This window comes from Vitis riparia, chromosome 13, assembly GCF_004353265.1.
Source record: "Vitis riparia cultivar Riparia Gloire de Montpellier isolate 1030 chromosome 13, EGFV_Vit.rip_1.0, whole genome shotgun sequence".
Taxonomy (NCBI): domain Eukaryota; kingdom Viridiplantae; phylum Streptophyta; class Magnoliopsida; order Vitales; family Vitaceae; genus Vitis; species Vitis riparia.
The window spans coordinates 15,459,873-15,484,263 of NC_048443.1; the positions used below are offsets into that span (position 1 = coordinate 15,459,873).

General features: G+C 30.2%; 1 protein-coding gene across 2 annotated transcripts; it reads right to left on the bottom strand.

The window, feature by feature from the left end:
• Positions 1 to 19,004: 19,004 nt before the first annotated feature.
• On the bottom strand, positions 19,005 to 22,879 carry LOC117927803 (uncharacterized protein At2g27730, mitochondrial-like). Of its 2 annotated transcripts, none has more exons than XM_034847488.1 (3): positions 22,659 to 22,879; positions 22,286 to 22,369; positions 19,005 to 19,243 (listed from the first exon to the last, which is right to left on the bottom strand). In XM_034847488.1, exons 1-3 carry the CDS (start codon positions 22,800 to 22,802, stop codon positions 19,214 to 19,216), a joined length of 258 nt encoding a protein of 85 aa, XP_034703379.1. In that variant the 5' UTR covers positions 22,803 to 22,879; the 3' UTR covers positions 19,005 to 19,213. The 2 variants fall into 2 exon arrangements, with proteins under 2 accessions (XP_034703379.1, XP_034703380.1); XM_034847489.1 differs by having other exon boundaries at positions 19,005 to 19,240; positions 22,659 to 22,875.
• Positions 22,880 to 24,391: the final 1,512 nt, after the last annotated feature.

Consider the following 24,391-nt stretch of genomic DNA (forward strand, 5'->3'; position numbering starts at 1 on the left):
AGGAGAGTCCATGTGTGAGGATAAGCGAAAATATCAATCAATATAATAAACATGCCAATGCCTCAAACAAATACAATAACCAAGCATGCATCAAGGATAATGATACCAAGAGCTCTCAATGTGCAATCAACAGTCAAGCAAACACACGCACAAAGAAAGGTGGGTACCCACTGATCAACCAATCAAACGCCACATTTGCCTCAACTTATGTTCAAGCTTGACCCTCTAATGATCCCCAACGGAGTTACCATTTTGTGGACCCTACATTTCTGCTCATGCGCTTCTACTCGATGGCGAACTCGTTTTTATATTTTGAAAATGATTTATTTTTTAGAAAATGACTTGGAGTCGCCACTTATTTTTGTTTTATTTTTAAATGGTAAAGCAAAATAAGAAATAAAACAATAAGTGTGACTCCTTATTTGGAAAAGATAGTCTGCAAAAAACCAAATATGGGCTCGGGATTAGGTTACTTATCAGGAAGGTACGATAAGGACCGTAGCACCCCTCTAAGTCCCTAAAAATGGGTCTCTACTAATAAAATGAAGCACGTGTGGCAATTGATTGATTAAATGTGGATACTAAAAAGTGATCATACACTGGGAGCCAAAACATGCAAGGAGAACGATCAAAGTGAGAGTGAGTGTGTACCTTAGCAGCAAGCCGTAATGCACTATCATGAAATGAGGTTAGTGCACAATAATGATCATAAAATATGTCACATGCACCACTAAACAAGATAAGGAATCACCAATGGCAAACATTGCACTTCACTCAAATTTAGTTTTATAGAAAACGTTCACTGATGTTAGGCTCCCACCAAAGCCCAATTTATTTTTGTATGGATCAATTTCATAAATTCCATCACTTGGAATTACAAATTTTAATTCATACTTATTTTAAAACATTTTTAAAAATCAAGAAAAATGTGAAAATTGCTTGCCCAAGAAAATGACAGCAAATTTTATTTAAAAATGAATTTTTGGGACCTAAAAAAAATCTAAGGATGAAAAATTGAGGAGCTAAAATTATTTAAAAATAAAACTAGAATTTAGAAAATTATTTAAAAACTGGAAATTGGGAAATTATTTTAAAATCAAAGATGATGAAATAAAAAGAGAGGACACGAGTCTCAAAGGTGGCCATGCAAACCATGCAAGAGTGGGTCCCTAGGGATGCAACTGTGTTGAGCTGTATTAATAGGAAAAGTCTCTAACAGACCAATCCCATTATTTTGGTGAAGACCCAATATCAAGAGAACATTATTGCTTCCACATGTCCTTTAGAAAACTCATTTCTGGTGCACTAAGATGAGGCACCTTAAAGACTTCAAATGTGACCTCGATTTCATTTTCCCCTTGGATTTGAGTAGATTCCATTAAGATCAAATTTCTCGGGCTGTCAGCAGTCCTTCATGTTCAGTTGGACACCCTAGCTCCTCAAGCCTTCCAATCTATCAAGTAAAATAATCCAGTTAATCCTGTTAGGCTAGAGAAGCTCTACCCATTCATCCAACAAGAGATAAGGGTCATCCTCATCTTTCATAGTAGGGATTTTCTCGGTTATCAATTTGCATTATTCTGACACTGGTTTGGGTTCCTAGGGCCAAGCAAGTTCTTCTCTCTTATAGACTTTATCAACCACTTATGTCCATTTTAGGTCAGAGAAATCAACATCATAAATCTTGCACCTAATCTTCCCATGTCTCTTGGGGAAAGGTAAGACCTCTTCTTGCCACGTCATCAAGGAACTTGGGTCAAAATTATACCAGTTTGCTGTCATTCCATCTTGACATGTGACAACTCTGAGAGTAATGTCAATCCCAGCTTCTTCCATGTGTTTTATTTTATGAGTGTTTGCCTCATAAACTGACGAGTATGCTGAAGATTTTACAGTAATGTCTACAAGTGTCCCATTGGTGTCGGTGTAAAACACCATTCCCTTGACCTTGGTGCTAATTTCAGGATTTGGGATAAGCATTCTACGTGGAGCATCCAAGTGTTGGGAGAAAGGAATCATAAATGTCTTCTTCCAAGGTGTTGGGTTTTGGACAGGTTATGTGGAGGTTGCATGCATAAGGAAAATAATGGAAATGATTTTAAGGGAGATGAACAGTGAGATGAATTAGATTAGGTAGATGTGAAGAGAGGTTGGTAGTGGAGCAAACTTAAGGTAAATGCAAGATGAACCCAAGAACAGTAACTTTCTTTTTTTACGTCGTGGCGATAAGATGAATCAATCATATTATCCTGGATTGGGAGGTTAATGGCACAGGCATTATTGCTCTCTAAATTGAATCAGTGGGCTTTGAGCAGTTCTCAATTCCAATAAGTTGAGAGATATACAAAGTAGTGAATGGATCAACAACACCTCCTGGGAGTGTAAAAGGGATAGTCAATTCAACACATAATAAACCCGCTCAAGAAGTTGCACAACACGATTGACAGAGATTGTAGAAAGCAAAATTTGCTTTGAGCCTGATGTAATCGTCTCTAATGATCCAAGAGGTAATGTTGATGCAGCCTCTTGTTACATACTCATGAGCTCCAAGAACTGAGCAAACATGTCTCCATCCAATATCTTAGATATTCCAACCTTTCTTACTGAGTTTTCACGACTTCAAAATTCACTATGATCATTTCGGAGAATAGGAGCAGTTAGTTGGTGAAATAATTGGTAGAATTGACGTACATTTTCTGGCAACTATGACATCCGGAGATCAAAGCAAGCCTAACATGATGAAATATCCAAGCGCCTTCAAGACATTACTTCCAACATTGTAATCATATCCATCGGTAGTAGTGAACTGTTCAAATCCTTCCTTCTCCTGCTCCAAAATCTGAATGATCATGGACTTCTCGATCAACCCGTGCTTGCAAGGAGTTGAGCACACCATACACGTTCCAAGTCTGACCGTACTACCTCAAAAAGGTAATCTCCTGCTCCGCCTTGTTCTTCATCTTGGCCCTGTACTGGCAAAAGCTTTAAAATTGATACACAAAATCATCAACTATGTCTCAGAGCCTCTGGTTCAGCAGCTGCATGTTGACGACTCCATGTAAGGCCACCTGAAACCTTGGAACCCACCTCGGTGAGCCGAACCTCAGTTGTAGCGGATCACTGGCCGACGTCGAAGGCGGATCCATAAACTGGTAAGGAATCTGATACCGAAAATGATCGAGAAGATTCGTTGGTTGGAGATGGGCAATCCCAGTCATCCTCTGCCACTCTTCCACCCTCAACCTCTCCAACTAGGCCACACCCGTTCCTCTCTAGGACTAGTTCTTCTGCGCTGAAGCGGCCTTTCTTGCCTGCAATGTTGAAAAATGGTTGGGCATGGTGGGTTCTATAGAAGCCATGGGAAGTAATGAAGCGGCCAATGCTTCCTGTGGGTTTTATTTCTCTTCCCAAGTTATGAAAGACTTAATAAGATGGATTATGATAAAAATCAATCCCAATCTCAGCATCAAGGCAGTTGAGAACCTTCCCACAAAACAAATTCTATGAATATTCTCGTCCCATGATCACCTACGCCTTCTTAATGCTTCATATTTTGCAATGCCCAGCTCCTCGTAGATAGACACCAGGAGTAGGGGAAAACAGCAAGAAAACAGAGTGCAAATGAAGGCATCAAAATGAATTGACCATGGCCATGTCTCATATTTTAATCGACGAGCTGAGATTGGTGGGGAAGAAAAAAAAATAGCAAATTCAAACAAAGAAAAGACTACAAATATCTATAAAAAAAAAAATCAAAATGAAGAAGAGATTCACTAGATTTGAATAACACCAAAGAGAACAATGAACAAAACAAAAACAACAAGCACATGAATAAGCAAGAAATCAATAAAACCCATGTGTAACTCCTATTACTGGTGACCAGGTGAGCACACAAAAACCCCAAACAGCAAGAGGAGAAGAGGAAGAATAGTGGTAGTAAAAATAAAGCAAAGGATACGCGATGAACTTACCCAAATGCTCCCCAAAGCAAAAATAGTTCGATCTCTCAAAACCTCCACCTCTCTCTGGTTCTTTTCCTCTGTAAAAGCTCTCTCCTCTTCAAGAATCTCAACTACCTTTTTCCTCACTACCCCCCCTTAGAATATTAGGCTCCTCTGTAACCAAAAAAAACCCCCCGCCCAAGCAACCCACGCTCCTCCATAATGGCCAAAATATTCCCATGGCAACGTGTTGCTCTCTAGTTGCTTACAGAAAAAGCCATTGCTCCCCCAACCCACTCTCTCATACCGGTTGCCAAAAAACCCCAAAAAGTGGTCCAAATGTGCTTCTAAAATAAATAAATAAAACCTAGACCAAAATAAGGGTCTACAATACTATTTTATCATTTCTCTTTTAATTAAGGTTTTTGTAGCGAAAAGTTCATCAAATGATTCTTTTATAGTTGCTTCATATTCATACAAATATTTAAGAGAGGTTAAGTTCTTAATATTTTTAATTAAATCTTTTATAGTAGTCCTTAAAGTATGCAGTTTATCACAGGTTTCTTTAAATTCTTTACGTTGAACATACAATCTATTATTAAGTTCTTTTACACAATCATAATCTAAATTATATGTACCATGAGGATAAGGAATAAAATACATTAATTCATATCAAATTAGCAGGCTAAATTTCATAAAATAGACAGATAAAATAAGCTAATCAAGTAAATATAATCAAACTTTTAATGGGTAAAATAAAGTTCGATAGTCTAAAAATTAATCTAAATCAAGATTGATTGTTCCTAATTAATATATCAATACACATAAGCTCTGATACCAACTTCCATAGTTTTCACAATCAAAGCAAAACTTTTCCTTTCATTGGGTAAAGCAAATGACCTTTTAGTGTAAAACCAAATGCCTTTCAATGTGAACACATTTATTGAGCCTTTATTACTTGTGTAACATTTTCAACATACAAATATAACTTTTTAGTGTGAAAGAATTTATTGCATAGATATAGTTTTTTGAAGATCGAATATCTCAAAATTTTTTGAATAAGTTCAAAATTTAAAAACATCACTTTGTGTCAAGGTAAGACCGTCCTTCTGACCAGACAAAATCTCCTTAACACGCCAATTTTTCAGCAAAAACGGGTCATAGGTCAAGGGTTATTTGACTATGAAAACTCTGGAAGTAAAAAACGACATTATAAAACAAAATATAAAAAACCTGGAAAGTTTTGGATAAAAAAAAAAAAGTAAAGAAAGAAAAAGACAGTGTAAATATTATTTGTATGGGCAAAAAGGTCATATAAGGGCTTTTGTTAACTTTTTTGTGTTTCTTCTAAATAGTTTATATTATTTTGATTTTCTTCTTGAATTTGTTTTTTATGTTCTCGTAATACTACGTTTGTTATTTTTAATTGTGTTTCCTCAATAAGTTATTTTTAAAAATAATTTTTGGTTTTGATTTTGTAAAAACATTGTAAATTCAATTTATATAATATAATTTTAATTTAATTCAAGTTTTATTAGAAATGATAAGTTTATATCCTTTTATTTTAGGTTTAAATTTTGTACATTCTTTACAAGGAGGGATACAAAATAACCAAGTTAGTTTTCATGCTAAAACCACAACAATTGTTTATACAAACATGGAAAATGTATTAAGTAAAAATCATAATGTAACATCTCATCAAATTAGCAAAGTAGAGGCACAAAAGGATAGCATAGTTAATGACTACTCACAACAATTAAGAAATGTAAATAGATTAAAAAAAAAAAAAAAACCTTATATTAGAAGCAGAAAAAATAGGAATTATAGGAGAAGACCCATAAAAACATTGGAATAAAAATAAGACAACCTGTAAAATACCAATTAAAAACCCAGATTTAACAATAAAAAGGGCAGATATAGCATGCAATCTTATAGATACAAAGGAATTCAAAATTCAAATAGAAGAACTGTTACAAAATAACCTCATAAAAACAAGTTTCAGTCCCCATAGATCCTCAGCTTTTTTAGTTAGAAACCATAATGAAGAAAAACGAGGAAAAGCTAGGATGGTTATTAATTATAAAAGATTGAATGATAATACATATGATGATGCCTATAAAATTCCAAAGAAAGATTCTTTAATTAATTCTATTCAAGGATGTAAATATTTTTCTCAGTTAGACTGTAAAAGTGGATTTTGGCAAATCAGATTAGAAGAGGATAGTAAACCATGGACAGCATTTTCATGTCCTTGTGGATTATATGAATGGAATGTAATGCCATCACTACAAGAAAAATGGGAAACAATGACGTTTTTTAAGCGCCAAGAAAGGTAACAGATGACGCTTCTCTAAAGCGTTCTCTTCGCCTCTGTCATTGTATGTCTTAGGCAACAATGACACTTTCAGGAAGCGCCATCTTTGGCTGAAAAAAGCCCACCAAAATAAAGGTTCTGTTTTTGGCTGAAAGATGACTTTACAAAACTCTAAATCCGATCTTCACCGTTCAAATTTAAGATTAATGACTTATGAACCTCTCCTCCAAATTTCAGCTCAATCAGACCATGAACAAAATGGCATCGGACCTTTGATGAAATCTAGACATGATGTAAAAAACCGATGTTTTTCTCTCTTCTCCTCTTTCTCTCTAATGACTGTCCGAAACTCCAAATCCGATCTCCACCGTTAATATTGAAGATACATGAGCCAAAAACCTCTCCTTCAAATTTCAACTCGATCGGACCACGGACGAAGCGGGATCGGACATTTGATGAAATCTGGGCATGATGAGAAAAACCTGCGTTTTTCTCTCTTCTCCTCTTTCTTTCTAATGACGTTCCGAAACTCCAAATCCGATCTTCACCGTTCAGATTGAAGATAAATGAGTCATGAAACTCTCATCCAAATTTCAACTCAATCGGACCACAGATGAAGTGGATCGGACCTTTGATGAAATCTGGGCATGATGAGAAAAACTTGCGTTTTTCTCTCTTCTCTTCTTTCTCACTAAAAACGGTGGCTCTCTCCCTTCTTTCTTGTCTTCCAAAAGTTAGGGTTTTCAATGGAGACTTTATAACAAATTCTAAAATACCATGCATGTCCTTTTTCAATAAATTAAAAATAGTATTCTTTATTTCATCTTTCAATAATAATTTTTATATATTGAACTCATAATGAATTTATATTGTTTAATTATTTGATATTTTAGGTTGATGTTGGTTTAATTTGAATATTGATATTTTTTAAAAAAAAACTAATTTAATAGAATGAGCTTAATTCCCATAAATATTAGAAAATTTTTATAAATATTCTTATTGCATTTAGTTTTATTGTGAGTCTAATCATCATTAAATTAATTTAAATATTAATTTATTTCATTTTAGTTAAATAATTTCAATTTTATATTCATTAACTATAAAACCTTCTCAAATAAAAGGGTTAAACCCAATAAATGTGGCCCAAGGCCCGAACAAGTGCTCAAAATAGGCCACTTTTTTGTGGTCCACAAATAAATTAACAAATTATTTTTAAATGAAATATAAGATAATTTCTAATTTAATAAAAATGAAAAATAGTTTATGAAAATAGATTGTATTGATACAAACTATAAAAAAATTAATATCAAATAATAAAAAAATAATTTATTAGGATTTTATTTTATTTATATCCAATTTTTTAAAAAAAAAAGCCTTAATGTAGCAACTTTATGTCATTAATATTAATGTCAATTTACCATAATTAATTTATAGAATAAAATTCTAATATCAAAATTTGTATAAGTTAACTTAAAAACAAAAATTTTAAAAGTCAATACAACTATGACACTTATCAGGAGCGTCATTACATACCCATCAAATAATGATGCTTATAATAAGTATCAAGGTAAATAACAAAACTATGATGCTTCTTATAAGCGTCATTATATACACAGTTATAAGAAAAAAGATGACATCAAATAATGACACTTATAATAAGTATCAAGATAAATGATACAACTATGACACTTCTTATAAACGTCATTGTATACCCTCAATAATGACGCTTTTAGAAAGCGTCATAAAATAAAGCGTCATTAATTTCAATTTTTGTAGTAGTGCATTTTGACTAAAAAATGCTCCTCATATATTCCAACGAATGATGGATAATATTTTTGGAAAATATTCTTTTGTTCTTGTATATATTGATGATATTCTTGTCTTTTCATATACTCTTCAAGAACACATAAAGCATTTAGAATTGATTTTTGCAAAAATTAATTAGTCATGGATTAATAGTAAGTAAAAAGAAATTGAAATTATTTAAGACTCAAATATAATTTTTAGGATTAGAATTAGAGGATGGACAAATAAAATTACAAGAACATATAGTGCAAAAAATAAATAATTTTCCAGACAAACTCGAAGACTTAAAAACCCTTCAAAGTTTTTTAGGATTATTAAATTATGCTAGGTCATATATTAAAAACCTTAGTAGATTAGCTGAACCCCTTTATAGTAAAACAAAAAACAAGGCAGAGATATTTTAACCAAGAAGATATTAAACTTATACAGAAAATAAAAGAACTTGTGAAACATCTCCCAACCTTACATTTACCCTTAGAAAATGAATATAAAATAGTTCAAACTGATGCTAGTCAAACAGGATGGGGAGGTATACTTTTAGCAGTAACTAATATAGGAGAAGAAAAACTTTGTAGATATTGTAGTGGAACTTTTAATGATTATCAAAAGAACCTTAGCTCTACAGACTTGGAAATTGAAGCAATAATATTAGTCTTAGAAAAATTTCAATTATTTTTAAACCAAGAACAATTTACTTTAAGAACCGATTGTGAGAATATTAAAAAATTCTTTGAAAACAAAAATTCTTCAAAACTGTCCACCAAAAGATGGATAAAGTTTCAAAACTCTTTAATTGGTTTCAAACCTAAATTTGAACATATTAAAGAAAAAAATAATATATTAGCAGACTGGTTAAGTAGACAAATAATTAATAATGTCGATGATACTAATGATTGATTTCATGATTGCAGGAACATGGCTCAAAGAAAACCTACGAAAGCTAGAACCTTTCAATATGGAACCATATGTCTAAATGAAGTGTTGAATCCAAATCTAAGGTTTAACTCTTTATTTTCTCAAAACCTTTTTGAAGAACATAAGGTTATTGTAGATAATTTTTGGTCTCTAAAACCACAAAGTTTTTCGAACCAAAATTTAGAATACGCTTATGGAAAAACAGCGTCAACTTTAGCCCAACATTTACAAAACCTTCAAAACCAACTGATTGCTCTAGAAACCCAAAAATTCCAAAACCTCAAAATCCAAGAAAATCAAGAAAAACTGATAGAAGATTTGAAAACCAGTACAGTGTCAACCAATCAAACCAGTTGTTCGAACAGTCAACCTGAAGTAATTAGTTTAATTAAGAAATCAGCTCTTCTGACTGAACAATATGAAAGGCTTGTTGTTAAAAACATAATTGGAGTTGATAACTACTTTTTCGTCAAAACCTTTTTTCTACAAAACCAATATAACAAAGTGTTTAAAAATCAAGAACTTTTGTATAAACATTTTAGAATAAAAAATGTCGGGATAAAAACAGGGTATATGACATATCATGACCCTGAATTTTTATTTATTATATATTTAGCCTATGTAAATATGTCTGTTATAAATAAAGAAATTTTTTATTTAGTACCACAGCTCATGGATCAAGGAATTTTAAAAAATGTTTTTATGAACCATCTATCTCAAATCCCAGAAAATTTCCCAGAAAAATTGAAAGATATTTTAACTTATCTTTTTAAAACCGAAAAATATATAGATATTTCTTTTGAAACCATTCCACCTTTATTTCAACTCGATGGATCAGTAGTACCAGCCTATCATCATGTATATATAAAACATAATAAAGAACCACTCATCCCTCAACAAGAACCAGAATGGGAAATGACCCGTTCAGATGAATTTCCAGAATTTTTTACGAGCTTTAGAGCTTTTCAAATCTATGATCTTAGACCAACCCGGAATAAATTATTTCATCTCATTGGCGAAACAAAAACCATGTCTATATGGAGAGTAAAACCTTTAGAACACATTATTGTTCCAAACCCTTTTATTACTTCTGAAGAACAAGATTTTATAACCGAACTCAGTATAGATATACCGGAACCATCTTCCTACCTTAGCGATGATGCATTATTTTGGGACAACCTGGACGATGAAAGTTATCATAATCTACAAAATGCAATGGAAGGATGATGTCAGCAATGACGACATTCAAGTAGTAAATGCGTCTTCAACTACAAAAATTAAATGTGGCAGTACAAGTTCAGAAGCAACAAAGACATCTACAAGCCACGTATTATGCACGTGATAAAAGGAAAAGAAAATGACAAGAAGGAAGAGAAGAACGGGAATGGATGATTAAACAAAAGTCAAAAGTCTTAGAAGTCTTTGTATTTATTTTATACCAAACCTCTGAACACCGTAAATATTTTTCCTACCGTCCAACCACTTGAATTTAATTCTCACATGTCACTTGTAAATGCTTTGCCTATAAATTAGTGGTAGTAAAAGAAAAGAAGTGTGCCCGAGAAAGTGTGTCTAAAGGCGTGTGCAATAGTGTGCAAAGTTGTTTGTAAAAGGAAGTTCCATCTTCAACCTTGTACATTTATCAGCAATCAATAAGAAAGTAAAAATTTTATGTTAAATTTTTTGCCTTCATTTAAATTTATTCTATTATGTATTTTTTCTACCCTTAGGGGGTAAAAAGGTAAAGTAGGGAAATGAAAATTATTTGAATTATTTTTAAGTTTTCTTTACTAGTTAATATATGTAATATACATGGATCCTTTTTATATAATGTTCTCATCAACATAAAAAAATAATAAAAAAAATAAAAATAAAAATAAAAATAAAAATAAAAATAAAAATAAAATCAGGTTATTTAGAAAATTTTGGGTGTAAAATCATGTTTTAAAACTAGAGTCTTTAGTCTTAACCCTTGACCTCAAACCCGTTTTTTCATAAAATTGGCGTTTTAGGGAGACTTTGTCTAGTCAAAAGGGGGTATTACCTTGATATGAAGTGATGTTTTAAAATTTTTGAATTTTATTACCTGAATTTTTGAGATATCCAATTTCAAAAACTTAATTTTTATACGTTAAAAAACTTTCACTATAAGCACAGAACCTTAAGTTAATAATATATTAAAATAATAAATGTCTGAAACCTTTTATGTTATTTTAATAAGTGTTTGAAAAAAAATTTATATTAAAATATTAAGTTTTCCAAAATGTCTGAAACCTTTTATGTTATTTTAATAAGTGTTTGAAACTTTTATGTTATTTTAATAAGTGTTTGTAAATTTTATATTAAAATATTAAGTATATGGGAATGTTTATATTATTTTAATGCTAGCAATAAATGTGTTCGCACTTTAATTCAATAAAAAAACTTTCATTAAACTTTCATTGCTAACGGAGATTTCAAGAACCTTGACTAACAAACTGTTGTTGAAACAGCTGATGGGAAAAGTTGGTATCAAAGCCCCTCTCTGTGTATTGTAGTATATTAATTAGGAAAGGAGACTGTAGATTTAAATTAATTTTCAGAGTACTGAACTTTATCTTACCCCATATAAAGTCTGATTAATTTTGCTTAATTTATTTTGAATCTTTATTTGCTCTGCTTATTTAACATAAATTAGTGTCACATGAATTAATGTCTTTTATTCCTTATCCTCCTAGTATATATAATATAGATTATGATCGTGTAAAAGAACTTAATAATAGGTTGTATGCTCAACGTAAAGAATTTAGAGAAACTTGTGATAAATTACATAATTTAAGAACTACTGTAAAAGATTTAACCACAGATATTAAAACTTAACTTCTCTTAAATATTTGAATGAATACGAAGTAGCTATACAAGAAGCTTTTGATGAACTTTTTGCTACAGAAACCATAATTAGAAGAGAAATTATAAAATATTATATTGATAATTTATATGCTAGCTCATCTAATTAAAACATATTAAAGATAATGAACCCTCATCTACAAACCCAAGAGGTATAGCAGTTAAAAATTTTAGTAGAGATACAATTAAAAATAACAAACGAAGTATTACAAGAACAAATTCAGAAAGAAAACCAAAATAATATAGATATTTTAAAAGAAATCCAGAAAAGACAAATAAAATCTGTAGAAAAACTAAACACAGTGTTAGGATTAGAAAAGAAGCTGGAAGACTTTAAGAACCATAACTTGCTAAGAAATAACCTAGATTATATTAAAGAACAATTAGCTAGAGAAGAAAACTTTGTTAGAAAAGAAATAGAACAAATAAAATTAGAACAACAAAATTTAAAAGAAACTTTAGAAAAAATTAACCAAAAGGTAGATAAACTTTTAGAACAAAGAAATATAGTAATATCAGAGGAACAAAAATTAAATAACCTTTTAAAACAATTTGAAAACTTTAATTTAGGAGAAAAACCAATAATTAAAATAGAAAGAAAAATAAATCCTTTTGAACCAAAAAAATCTAGCAATAAAACCATGGAAATAGTAGAAGCAATAAACCCTAGAGATAATGTAAAAGAATTTATTGAAGAAAAATTAAAAAAGACAGTAAAGAAAGTAACACCTTACAGAAAACAATTAGTTCAAAATTCTAAAATAACTAGATTTTTAAATCAACATACTATAAGTTCAATAGGAAATATTGTATATTTAGATTTAGTATCTCCAGAAACAAAACACAAATTATTAAAAAATAAAACCAATAAATATATGCACTTAGGAATAATTTTGATAGGAATAATAGGACTTCATCGTAAAGAAATTGGAGCACTTATAAATATTAACCTTTTAGATACTAGAAACAATACAGTAGGACGAGCTCTTTTAGCTAGTGTAGAAGTTAATATGAACCAAAATTACGCAGTTATTGGTTGTATACCTCAATTTTGTATAGATCTTAAGGAATTCACAGAAAAAATAAAAATAACTGTAAATACTAAAGGTTATGATATGGAATTAGGAAGTAAAAACCTTAGCATAGCTATAGGATTTATAGGAAAAACTACTAATGCTTTAAGTTTAAAATGTATGATGGAATTCGATGATATAGTAAAAACCTTTAGAAGTAAGACAGTAAATATGATAGAAGCAAAATCTGTAAATATAGACTATTTACTAGGACGAGAGTGGGAATTACCTCAAATAAATAAACCAATAATAAAATATCCAACATCTAGTAGCTTATATGAAAACCAAGATGGAAGTGCAAGTATAACCTTTGGAAATTATAAAACTATAAATGTAGAGGTAGAGTCAGATAGTGAGATAAAAACTGTAAATGCTATACAAGAAGATATTTTACTAAACATTGAGATAGTGGAAAACCTATACAAAAACCCAGAGTTAGTAAATATAATGTTAGAGGAATTTAGTAATCCAACATTACTAGACGAACAAGTGGATCAAGAAAACTTTGTCAATATAATGTGTAAAAACTATACAGATGACCAAATAATAGAACAACTCTATAAAACTAATTTAATCAAAAAACTTGTAGATATAGAAATGATAAATCAATTTACTATTCAACCAAAAGTTAACGAAAACATAGAAATAATCTCAAACGAATCAATAAATACAATAAATGAAGAAAAATAATCTGTAAATGTAAAAAGTGAAATAGTAAAATATAATAAGCCGTATAGCAAGCCAAAAGGACCTCAATGGAAAACTAAAACAGAACCTTCTAATTCTTTCCAACCAGTATATAATTCTTTGCAACCAGTGTACGAATATGGAACAATATTAGATATAGATAGTGCGCAAGATCTTAGAAAAACCATAGAAAATTGGGAGCAATCTTTAAATTCAGCAGGTGTGGTAGTATCCTTTGAAAACCAATAAGAAATTTATGAATTTTGTAAAAGCACCCTTGGAGGAATTGTACTACAATTTTTTAGAAACATGGAACAAGAAAAATTCTGTTAAATTTTTTGCCTTCATTTAAATTTATTCTATTATGTATTTTTTCTACCCTTAGGGGGTAAAAATGGGTAAAAAGGTAAAGTAGGGAAATGAAAATTATTTGAATTATTTTTAAGTTTTTTTTACTAGTTAATATATGTAATATACATGGATCCTTTTTATATAATGTTCTCATCAACATAAAAAAAATAAAAATAATAAAAATAAAAATAAAAATAAAATAAAATAAAATAAATCGGGTTATTTAGAAAATTTTGGGTGTAAAATCATGTTTTAAAACTAGAGTCTTTAGTCTTAACCCTTAACCTCAAACCCATTTTTGCCGGAAAATTGGCGTTTTAGGGAGACTCTGTCTGGTCAAAAGGGGGGTATTACCTTGACACGAAGTGATGTTTTAAATTTTTTGAATTTTATTACCTGAATTTTTGAGATATCCGATTTCAAAAACTTAATTTTTATACGTTAAAGATTTCAAAAACTTAACTTTTATACGTTAAAAAACTTTCACTATAAGCACAGAACCTTAAGTTAATAATATATTAAAATAATAAATGTCTGAAACCTTTTATGTTATTTTAATAAGTGTTTGAAACTTTTATGTTATTTTAATAAGTGTTTGTAAATTTTATATTAAAATATTAAGTATATGGGAATGTTTATATTATTTTAATGCTAGCAATAAATGTGTTCACACTTTAATTCAATAAAAAACTTTCATTAAACTTTCATTGCTAACGGAGATTTCAAGAACCTTGACTAACAAACTGTTGTTGAAACTGCTGATGGGAAAAGTTTATAAAAAAAATATATATATATTATTTTAGTATATTTTGGAAACATAAGTACATTATCAACTTCATAGATTTTTTGGGCTAAACATGAATAATAATATTTTAAAATAATTATTTTAAAAATATTTTAAATTTAATTCAAGTCTTATTAAAAATAAAAATAGTTTTGTAATTATAAATAAATTTAAAAATAAATAGTTTTTAGTAAAACGTGAATAACAGTATTATGATAAAATCATAAATTATATTTCTTTCATAAAAAATATATTATTTCAGTATATGTTAGAAACATAAGGACATTATCAATTTCATAAATAAAAAAATTGGGCTAAAAATGAGTAATAATAATTAAAAATAATTATTTTTAATAATATTTTATTTAAAATGAATAATGAATAAAGTTTAACTTTTTTAATATGTAAATGAGTCAAGTTTTTTATTTCATGTGCACGATTAATATTGAATTATGAATATAATATTTTAGAATATTTTGGTTTAATCTGCAATCAATTAGATTGGTTTTTTAAATTCAAAATTATTTTTAAAAGTTAAAAGGCCCATTAAAGAATTTAAATTATTAATTATATCTTAATTTATAATTGATTAACCTAAATTCAAAAAATATAATTATGTATATAAAAAACAATAAAGTCATGACTCATAATATATCAGTTTTGATCTATTGTTTTTTTTAATAACTAAATCTATTTTTTTAGTTCCAAATTATTTTTAAAAATTGTTAAACTTATTAATAGATTCAATACAAAGTGTCCCTTGATTTGAAGTTCATTTTTATAATGAGAAAATTATAAAAACATAATTATGTGGAGAAAAAAATAATGAAGTCATTATTAACTAATTTTTATACATAAATTTTTTGTATTAATAAATTTATTTTTTGAGTTCTAAATTATTTTTAAAAATTACTAAACTTATTAACAAATTTAACCCATTAAGTTTTGTTTATGTGTACATTGATTTGAAGTGCATTTTTACATTGAAAAAAAATTATAAAAATTATAATTACGTGCAAAGAAAAATAATAAAGTCATTATTAACCAAATTTTATGTATAAATTTTTTGAATTAATAAGTTTATTTTTTAAGTTCCAAATTATTTTTAAAAATACTGAACTTATTAACAAATTTAACCCATTAAGTTTTGTTTCATTTCAAATTTATTTGTCCAATGAAAAAAATAAATAAATAATGATTCTATGTAAAATAGAAACAATAGTCATTCTAGACCAATTTTTGTCCATAAAAATTTTGTAGTGATTGGATCCTCATTTAAATTTCAAGTTATTTTTAAAAATTACTAGATTCGTTATGAATCCAAAATATTAAATTTTACTTAATTTGGAGCTTATTTGATATCTAGACTTGAGTCATATTAATCTAAATAAGATCCAAAAATTGATCAAGTTTGGACTCTTTGATTCCAAAAAATCTTCCCATTTGCAAATCCTATATAGATGGTAAAATGATTAAGAGACTAGAGCCAAAAAATGTTTGAAGTTAGTGCATATTGACAAGTATGGAACCTTTAGTGTCTATGCATGGAGAGAGTATGAGTATTTCATCACTTTTAATGATGAATACTCTAGGTTTGGATATGCACATAGGAAATCCGATGTCTTAGATACATTGATTGAATTTAAGGCAAGGTCGAATAACCATTGGGTATCCATACCAAAACACTTCAATTAGATTGTGGTGGTATACCTAATAAGTTTGATTCTTTCCATTGGAGCATAGGATTATATCTCATTTATATACTCCAAGGACTCTATTGCAAAAGGAAGTGGAAAGAAAATATCAAACTTGGATAAACAAAATAAGATCAATAATTGGCTTCTTACCACTTCCCATGTTATTTTGGAGATATGTTTTATAGACTTTCATGACCTTTTAGTTTTAATTAAATTGATTTTTAAATTTTAAATTATTTTTTAAAATTAATATATTTTATGTATCAAGTACAATTTGATTTGAAATTTACTTCATGAAAAATTTTAGAGAAGTTAAAAGAGATTTAGAAAAACATGTGTAATTTAAAAGATCATATTTAAAGGTTTTCAATATCAACATTAAATGAGAAAGGGAATGATATCATATTCATATTTTTTTTATTTTATTTTTTTAAAATCTATATTTTCCTTTTATTTTAAAAAATCAATGAAAACAATTTTTATTTATTCTCTAAAAATTATTTTCTCACTTTATTTTTTTAGATACTAACAATTAAACAATGTTAGAAAATTTTAAGAACAATTTTGTCCTTTTAAAAACAGAAAATTGTTTTTATATCACACAACTAAACAAACTCCAAAGTTTCAAAACCTTTTATCATTAGCTTAAAATTTTGGTCAATAAAATTTCTTATTTCAAATACTTTTGCATGAGGATTCCTAATTGCCAATAAATAAAATAAAAAATCAAAATAATACAAATCAATAAAAAAGAATGGTAAAGCAAAGTTTCAAAAAAAATTGTTCACTTACTCTCAAATTGTGTATGTTAACAAATTTTTGAAGAAGGCATTGATAAAGGGACAAATTTTGTTCATTCATTAATTGTCACATGTCAACAATTGGCTGATAATATATTGAAATGCCACATAAAATAATCTAAAACAATAAATAAATATTACAATTATCATAATTAATTTATTATGATAATTAAAATAAGTGACAATTATCACAATAAATAAGACAATTATCTCTAAAAATTTTAATTGTGATAATTATCTCCATAATTAAAATAAACAATTATCATAATAAATAAGATAAATATCTCTTGAAATCCAGAGATAATTCCAAAATAAGATTTTCAACCCTATAAATAGAGGTTCCTCTCATTTTGAATTACGGAAGATCAAAATAAAATTTGGATAACTCTTAAAGAAATTCCTAACATTAGGAAGATCAAAGAAAGAAATTCCTTGAAAACTCATGGTTTCTTGAAGACTTTAGGAAAAGTCGAAAATTTCTTGAAGAATTGAAATTGTAGATGAAACCGATTCAAAATTAAGTAAATAGCTTAATAGAATGTTTCCATCTTTGTAAGAAGAATCAAAGCACATATTGGAGATCATCCCCTCAAATTATCAAATTTACAATTTTGTCTATATTTTTTTTATGTGGGAAAATTGATGCTTACACCCACATATAGAAAATTAGTAGTGTAGCTTAGACAAGTTGGCCCGACCTAACCCAAACCCAATGTTTGGACGAGGTTGGACAAACAATTTCATTACTCAGGTTGAGCTTTGACTAGGTTTTCGAACCTGATTTGGATTAGGCTCGAGTCAAGGTCGAACAACCCAAGCCAAGCCTAAGCCTAACCTATTTTTATAATATGTATAATGTTTATTATCCCATATGAGAATGTTCATTTTCTTTTTAGATTTTTTTTTAAATATCAAATTATAATTATATCATATATTTTTTCATTTTTTAAAAAAGATATACAAGTTTATTTTATTTTTATATCATACACTTTAAAAAAAAAAATATATATATATATATATATATATAAAAGTTTATTTTCATTTTTTTATTATTATCTTGAACTTTTGTATTATTTATTATTTAAATTTTAGCATAAATATATAATAAAAAAAAAATTAAAAAACACTATACGTGGATTTTGAATCATGCAACCCAAGTAATCTGACCAAGCCAAGTGTAACCCAATCAAACCGAGTATAACTTTACCAACCCGAGTTTAGAAAAATGAGGTTGAGTTGAGCTTGGATTGAATACCTTAGGTTAGAGGTCGGGTTGGGTTGAGCTTGGGTTGGGTGTTTCCTAATTCAAGTTGAGTTTGGGTTAAGGCTAGTCATCAACTCGACCAATCTGCCTAAGTTGCAGCCCTATAGAAAATTATGAGGCACCTATGCCGTTCCAAGCAAGCTTTGTCATCTCTTGCAAGGCTTCGAGTTTTTCATCACTGATATGTAAAATATATTCACATAAAAAATAAAATTAAAATTGAAAAAAAAAAAAAAAAAAACAAGGATGCACATCCAAACACCTAAGCAAAATTCATGATTGTGGAATTATATCCTCTGTCAAATAAGTGGTAAATTAGACCTACATCGAAATCCTGAATCTGAACAACACATACAGTACTTAAATGCATCAAATCAATAAACCAGACAACACATACAACACAAGATGGAAAAACAAAAACAAAAACAAAAAAAAAAAAAAAAAAACAAAACAAAACAAAGTTCACCAATCACAAATGCAAAAATATAATGAAAAACAGAACAAGGTAATTAAGGTAAAGGCTCAAAGGACAGCACCTGTTAACAGTTAAGATCATTACTGTTTATGAGACAAAACCAGTAGCATCCAACTCCTTACAAAAGCCAAGTCTCATCAAGAGTTTATGTATGTTATATACATTTATTCCTCATAGCTGCCTCCAAGAAGAGTTCACCAGTAAGCAAAGATTGACCATGTCAGCCCTTGTGGGTACCTTCTTCAGCCTTCCAAGAAGGATGATAAGGAACAAAAGTTAGAGACAATGAATCTGAAGGAGGGAAATTGGTACTACCAATCTAAGCCTGAAACAGAAATGAAATATATGCACCACAAACTTGAACATACCATTAAGTTACTTTCATAATTTCCTAAATTTATTTTAGGGTTCTACCTAGGACAAGTTGGTGACTGCAAAGATAATTAGAAAAACTAATTAAATAAAATGTGAGAAGTATGTTTTTCCCCACATTTTGTCCCCAACTCTTCATGATAGGCCAAGTAAAAGAATTCATAGAAAAGCACCAGAAGGGGGCAAAACCTGGAACACAGGATGGATACAAGGAAACACTCAAAAGTATATCCTTATCAGTCTATAAATGTTCAACCACACATCTAAAATATGTTACACAGATATGTCTTCTTCTATGTAAAAAGGTAAAAAATAAAATAAAACATATTGATGAAAAACAGAAATATGGACAATATTCTACATGGAAGATTCAAAACAAACTGAACCGCAATAGATATTCTCAGTGGCCAAGTTGGATGTCTAATAGGCATGCCCAGGTCTAAAATAAGAGGCCCCCTTTATAAAACAGCTCCCTTTGTGCCACACTCACAAACTGAAACCAGCTTGCTAAACTCAAATGAAGGAAACCATATTATATGCATGTGCATGAGCTAACACGAAGAATCCGACTTAAATGACTAACTATCAGATGAGAAAATATTCTTGCAATCATATATATATATATGTACATATCTATGTATGTATAGAGCGCCACTCCAAGAAGACTGATATAGAATGATTGTATCACAGGTTCAAACCCAAAATTATCTTTAAAAACAAAAATGGACAAGCTCCCATCATAATATCTACAAGATGACGCATATCTATAAATATTAATCAGATTTACTCAAGTAAAGAGGACCTAGTGTTATTAGTAACAAGAACTCTAGCACCAAATTCCAAATCCTTGAATGGATTGGGAGGAAGACCAAAATATTTAGTTCAGTATGTTCAATCTGGGTGATGAGAGCAGAACTTGGGTTCAACAGCACAAAATAGATCACCAAGGTACACTATAATTACACAGGTGCAAACATAAAAACATTTAAATATATATAATATAGCATAAATAAATTGCATATGCACATAATAGATACATGAGATGTACTGAGATGTAGACACACACAATTGAAAGCATAAGGATTTAAGCACCCAAACCCCACACCATATAGGATTGTTATAACTAGGAAAGTTGCAATAATGTATGAGATGTACTGAAACAGTGTCTCCCATTACAATTTTCTTTACTTGATGCATATTGGATTTGATTAGGTTGGAATATTTGGAAAATTTTTAGTTTCTACATTTAGGTTCTAAGGCTTATATACAAACCATTATCAGCGTTTGTTATAAATATCAAGCCATTGTTCATCAAATTCAATTTGTCTTCATAACAGCAGAACAGGTCAAACATATCTGAATCTATCTCCTTTTTTATTTCATGTTCCTTCCATCCTTCTTTCTTTCCAATTATTCCTGTCTTCTGATATTATATTAAAAAGATCTTCAATTGCTTTTCAAACCATGGGTCCTGTTCTTCAACAACATGACCCATGGGGATCCCTTTCTTTAGCCCCTCAAAGCCTTGCCTTAGGCACTCTAAGCTAGTATGTGAGAAACAGGACAACTTTAACAAATTTGAAGTTCATTAAGCTTTTGGCTAAATCCCCATGATTCCCACCAATGGGATATTACAATTTGATTCATTCTAATTATGTTTGAGATATGCTGGATAGTAACCAATGTATCTCATCAAAATCTTCTTAGTTTGATTTGGACATGTTTGCAAGTTGAATATTATATTTTTATATCCTTAGCTTGCAAGACTTCCATATAGACCCTTCTTAATCATCACTGCAGTCTATGTCCAAGTGTTATCTAGAAATATTGAGCACAATACAACCCAAATCCAATAATCCCTCCACAATGAAGTTAAGCTCAATCAAAGATCACAAAACGGAAATGACATTCAGATAACATTTCCTTCCTGAACTTTGGTGATAGAAAACCTGTTTGAGCACACCTTAAAACCCACTTCTATTAGGCCCAACAAATTTCTATTTTAATTTACTTACTCTTGTAGAATGAATAGCATATAAAAAGCCTATAAGGAGCTGGAACAACCTGTTCTTCCTGAATAGCCTGATTCAGTGCCAAAGAATTTCATGCTGCTACCATATAGTATTCATCTCACAAACAGAGTAACACTCTTCTCCATTACAAGAAAATTTTAGAAATAGAAGATTTTCTTAGACTATGAGAATCTAGAGAGTTTTGAAAAGAAGGATTTCAGAAGTAATTGGAAGCTTGGACTTTTGAAGAGGGAAGGATCTCTAGTTTAATTATAATCAAAACTCTTTTCAACTTGTACAACAAAAGAAAGGGAAAAAAAAAAAGAATTATTTTCCATTTCCTGGAAAAATAAATACCTGGACCAAACATGGACAACATTTTCCTTCACTTAATTTGGCCATTGAACAGTCCTTTTAGGATGCATTCTCCAAAACACACTTTTGATTTTAAAGTTAAGAAAATAAGAAGTGAAAGAGGCTGTGAACACACACACAGATATATCAGTGTGTGTGTTTTCACAGCCTCTTTCACTTCTTATATATTTATATATAACCACAAAACACAACAAATAGCCCCAAATTAATTTAAGTAAACTTTACAAAACCATTTAGGCTTCCATTGAAACAAAGCCGTGTTGACAATCAACTGTTAGTTTTGAATCCTCCTCCACCATTGCAACACACACACACACACTCATATATAACAAATAGCCCCAAATTAATTTAAGTAAACCTTACAAAACCATTTAGGCTTCCATTGAAACAAAGCCGTGTTGACAATCAACTGTTAGTTTTGAATCCTCCTCCACCATTGCAACACACACACACACGCTCATATATATATATATATATATATATGAAAGATCCAGACCAAAAAAAAAATCCCAAGAAACCCTAACGATCAATACCTTCTCGGCTTTCTCTTTCTCTGCAGCTGCCTTTTCCTTCTCCGCCTTACGCTTCAGTTTCTCCATCCTCTCTCTCTCCATTTTCTGCTTTCGGAGAAAGCAAAATAATAATAAATAATAATAAATAAAAAAAAAATGAAACGTACAAGGAGATCTGTTTGGTCGCTGAGAAAAATAAAATAAACATGTTACGAACGCATCGCTTACTCACTCAGGAGTTTTTATATTCGCAGGCTTTAACTGACGCAAAATCTATGATTCAAATTTTTTTTAATCTCCTTTTCCATTACTTTCCTACAATTTCTCTCGAACCAAACGGATGTGATTAATAAAAAAAAAAAGGCAGAGAAAGCTAACTAAACTAACGAAGAACCTGGATGTAAACGTTCTCAGCAGCTCGTTCTTCCTCGCTCAGAACCCTGCCTTTGTCATCGCTGAAGTAGCGAGGAGCACTTCTCCTATAACCTTCCATGAAACGATTCAGTCTGATTCGACTCACAGCATATCTCATAGCCATCTGATGATACTATCTGCCTCCTGAGTTTTTAGGATCAACAAGAAGACGATGACCGACTCACTTCTGATGAGGACGAATCTGATGATGCAGCCAAACGCTCGAGGACCTTCGGGCTTTTTTAACTTTTGCACCAATTTTAAGAAATAATTATTAAAAAATGGTAGTTGTGAAAATATTGATAGATCTCATGGTCTCCAAAAAGCCCGTGGGCCAAGCCATTTTCTGGGTGGGCCGGGCCATGGGCCCCAATTTAGGCCCGGCCCGGCGGGCTGGCCCACCCGTAGGCCCGCCACTTAAATATATATATATATATAAATATTCAAGAAATAGTTACACAAAAGAGGGTCAACTTAGTTGGTGGCTAGCTCTCTTTGAATGCTTATGGATCCATAAAGGAAGGGGTTCAAATCCCCTACCCTTCAAAAGTCAAAAGTATTTTAATTTTACCCAAAGCTTGCCCAGCCCGCCCAACTTGAGGGCCCACGAGCTGGGCCACGGGCCTTAGATTTACCAAGGGCTCGGCCCGGCCCGTTGGAGACCCTTAGATCTATAACAGTTTTGACCACGTGGAAGGTGTCCAGAAAATTGAGTTTATATTAAAAGTGTCTCTTGAAAAGATACTTTCCACGATTCCACAAAATCTAATATGTATTAAAAATTATGGAAAAAAGCTAAAGATATCTCTCTTCAACATAAATTTGAATTTTTCCACTGTGTATGAAAATTGTGGAAAGTGTCTCTTGAGTATAAACCCAATTTTTTTTTAAATTATGGAAGGTGTCAAGAAACACCTTTCACAATTCCCAAAAAATGGAATTATACTAAAGGTGTCTCTTCAAGAGACACCTTCCATAATTTAAAAAAAAAAAAAAAAATTGGGTTTATACTAAAATTGTCTCTTCAAGAGACTTTCCATAATTTTCATACACAGTAGAAAATTTCGAATTTATGTTGAAGAGAGACATTTTTAGCTTTAAAATCATTTCCATAATTTTTAATACATATTGGATTTTGTGGAATTGTGGAAAATGTCTTTTCAAGAGACACCTTTACTATAAACCCAATTTTTTTGAATTGTAAAAGGTGTCTCTTGAAGAGACACCTTTAGTATATATTACACCTTCTACAATTCCAAAAAATTGGATTTATATTAAAAGTGTCTCTTGAAAAGACATTTTCCACATGGCAAAAAATCCAATATGCATTAAAGGTGTCTTTTCAAAAGATACCTTCCACAATTTGACAAATTCGAATGTCTCGTGATTTTAAAGCTAAAGATGTCTCTTAAAGAGACACCTTCTACAATTCCTAAAAATTTTAATTTATACAAAAGGTGTCACTTGAAGAGACACTTTCCATAATTCTACAATTCCACAAATTCCGATATATACTAAAGTGTCTCTTAAAGAGACATCTTCTACAATTCCAGAAAATTGGGTTTTATTAAAGGTGTCTTTTGAAAAGACACTTTCCACAATTTCACAAAATCCAATATGTATTAAAAATAATGGAAATGATTTTAAAACTAAAGATATCTCTCTTCAACATAAATTCGAATTTTTCCACTGTGTATGAAAATTGTGGAAAGT

What these genes read in the sequence shown, in the direction of transcription:
- LOC117927803 (XM_034847488.1), bottom strand. Translation starts at nt 22,802, where the DNA reads ATGGCTATGAGATATGCTGTGAGTCGAATCAGACTGAATCGTTTCATG. An exon ending in CTGAGAACGTTTACATCCAG is followed by an intron (nt 22,370 to 22,658) that starts GTTCTTCGTTAG and finishes CTCCGAAAGCAG; the next exon opens with AAAATGGAGAGAGAGAGGAT. An exon ending in AGAAAGAGAAAGCCGAGAAG is followed by an intron (nt 19,244 to 22,285) that starts GTATTGATCGTT and finishes CATCCTTCTTGG; the next exon opens with AAGGCTGAAGAAGGTACCCA.